Genomic DNA, 2,632 nt, shown 5'->3' on the forward strand with positions numbered 1-2,632 from the left:
TACGACAGCCCAAAAAAAGCGTCACGATTTTTGATCAATTCCATCCATTGATTTCACCTCACAAGGGTCTTTAACACCCCGTGGCACTTAGTTGTGACGCCTCGCGAGGCATGTAGATTGTAAAGGCATGTAAAAAAGAAGTGTTGGCATGAACTGTGGACCCCTTTTTTTTGGGGGGGGGGGAGGGGGGCCGGGGGACGGTGCGTAGTACACGCAAACATATTGATGTTGTTGACTTGCGTGATGCACATGGCGTAGCATTCTCCGACTGTCTCCTAGAGTTTCTTCTGATTATCATTTTGATTTTATGGCAAGCGTATTTAGAGTTTTTCTGCACAACCTATCAGAAGCTCATTTTGCCCACTAATCAGGAAGTTTTTCTGCAAATAGGGCATTGCGCCCACTAATCAGAACGTTTTTCTGCAAACCTCGATCGTTAGGGTTTTTTCTGCATAATCCATCAAAAGCCTGTCATGCCATTTCGCCCAATGGTTAGGGTTTTCTAAAAGACCTAGCCAAAGCTTGTATATTATGCTATTCTAATAGGGCTTTTTAGCAAAGATTAAGAGACAAGCTTTGTTCAGAATGTCGGAGTCTTCCGACAATTTGTGCCAGAAGCCAAGCGATTTGCTTCTGCTGGAGGGTGCATTCCGATCCTTTTTCGCAGTTTTTGCAACCCACATCTTGGCGGGAGAGGTGGACACTGTATTCGCAGGAGGCAGTTTTGCTGCCAAAATCTCATGGCTGGTAAGGTACTTCAACCCTGTGAACCTCCTCTGGCGCTACTACTCCATGATAGCCTACCGTTTCATGGCCAAAACTTGGGGTGAAAGGCAGCTTGCTTTAATAAATTCTGAAGCCTACCCTTTCAGGCCCCCTATCCCTTATATCATAGGAGAAAACATCGAGAATTTCTGCATCAGAAGGCTTGAGATTTCTGGTATTGTGAGCTCGCAAGGTCTTCTAAGCATTATTGCAGCTTACCAAGGGATAATGGCAGTTCAATTCACAATCTCATCACAGGCCCTTGGGTTTTTGCCCACCATTTCTAAACCCTTGGCAATCTTAGGGTTGTTCAGGGTTATGGTTTCTAATTGGGTTGCTAGCAAGGTCTATGTGGAGCCGTATCCATACCCTACACAAGAACAAGATGGTGATAAGGTTGATCATATTGGTTATACATCCAATAAGCTTGTGGCATTTGGATGGGCTGCAGTTTGCGTTAGCCTTGTCATGCTTTCTCTATGGCCTTACATTGGATACCCTGAGTTCCACAACATAAAGAAAACTTACATGGACTTGAGCATGGAAATTCTCTACCAGTACATTGCAATCTCGATTTTCCTCTTCCACATTGTCTTGCTATCTCGCGGACCCCACGCATTAGCAAACCGGATACTATATTTCGACCATTGGGTATACAAATTGCAAACTCTAGGGTTTGTCATGCTCCTTTTTGGAACATTGGGTGTTGGTATACTGGACTTTGTTGTTCATGGTTTCTACAGCTACTGTGTTTTCTAGACATTCAATAAAAGAAAGGGTCATCTCTATATTACAAAGCTTATGCAGTTGATGTGCTTGGAAAATGTGTAAATGTTGAAAGAGACCCTAAAGAGCTAGTTTAATCTGCAGGCTGTGTGATGCATGGAGGTAGCTACTTTGTGTACGGTATGATGCCATACTATGTCATCTTTGTGACTTAGGAAGGTTTCTCATGGAAACTATCTGCAAGCCCCAACATATCTAGCTTTTGAGGCTGCAAAAGACCATAGCCTGTCATTGATTGGAGCAAGTCATGACAAGCGTGCTGAATCAGCAAATTGAGGGGTGCCACGGCATAGACTGGATTCCATCCATCTATGACTGGTGGACCGTGCTACGGGGTGGCCTTTTTCTGTAATACCTTGAAAGGGTGAGCTCTTGGACTGTACTATGCAAGGTGGCTTTAGGCTTTATGATTGTTATCTTTGTTTTAAGAATCATGATTCATTGCAATGACTTTGGTGCAAGAGGTTGAGTCTACTGACAGAAATTTGGATCAAGAGTACTATGGTGTACATCCTGTTCATCTGTTTCAATGGTTCTTTGTGTTTGATGGGTGGGTTAACAGATTGAATGCTGTTCATTGGTGGAAGTTTTAGAAGTGAAAGCATCCTAAGGTGATGTATTTGAGCATGTAGTCTATGGCATGCATTGCAAATTGCTATGCTGTTAGGTTTTGAATGGAGAATTCAACATGCATAATTTGGGCCTTAGCTGAGCTGATTAAGAATGAGTACCCTTACAAGCACAAGGCTCAATGACTCAATATTAGGATCCACTTGTGGGTGATTGTGACTCAATTGGTCAAACATGACCCGTTGCAAGTTTTTTACAAGCTTAATCTTCCCCCTTGTTACATGGAGGGGAGAGGTTGACGGTCTTGAGATTGAAATGCTGGTTTGAGTTCGGGTATATGATACTAAGTTGCACATATCGTGCACAAGTTCTAGTGGTGCTTAAGACGGGTGCGTAAATAAATTCAATCTTCCCCATGCATGCAAGAGTTTCTCTTGTGTAGCTAACCTAGGATAGTTGTATCCTAGTACATAGTTTTTGGCATGCATTGCAAGATGCTATATTGTTATAC

The 2,632-nt window shown here is 42.9% G+C and overlaps 1 protein-coding gene across 1 annotated transcript; it reads left to right on the forward strand.

Moving 5' to 3' along the window:
* Positions 1-215: 215 nt before the first annotated feature.
* Positions 216-1,562, forward strand: LOC147606041 (uncharacterized). The gene has a single exon (XM_086792516.1). The coding sequence runs from the start codon at positions 586-588 to the stop codon at positions 1,522-1,524; it is 939 nt and encodes a 312-aa protein (XP_086648642.1). The 5' UTR covers positions 216-585; the 3' UTR covers positions 1,525-1,562.
* Positions 1,563-2,632: the final 1,070 nt, after the last annotated feature.

Source organism: Cibotium barometz, chromosome 58, assembly GCF_041138505.1.
Source record: "Cibotium barometz isolate CiBa-2024 chromosome 58, ASM4113850v1, whole genome shotgun sequence".
Lineage (NCBI taxonomy): Eukaryota > Viridiplantae > Streptophyta > Polypodiopsida > Cyatheales > Cibotiaceae > Cibotium > Cibotium barometz.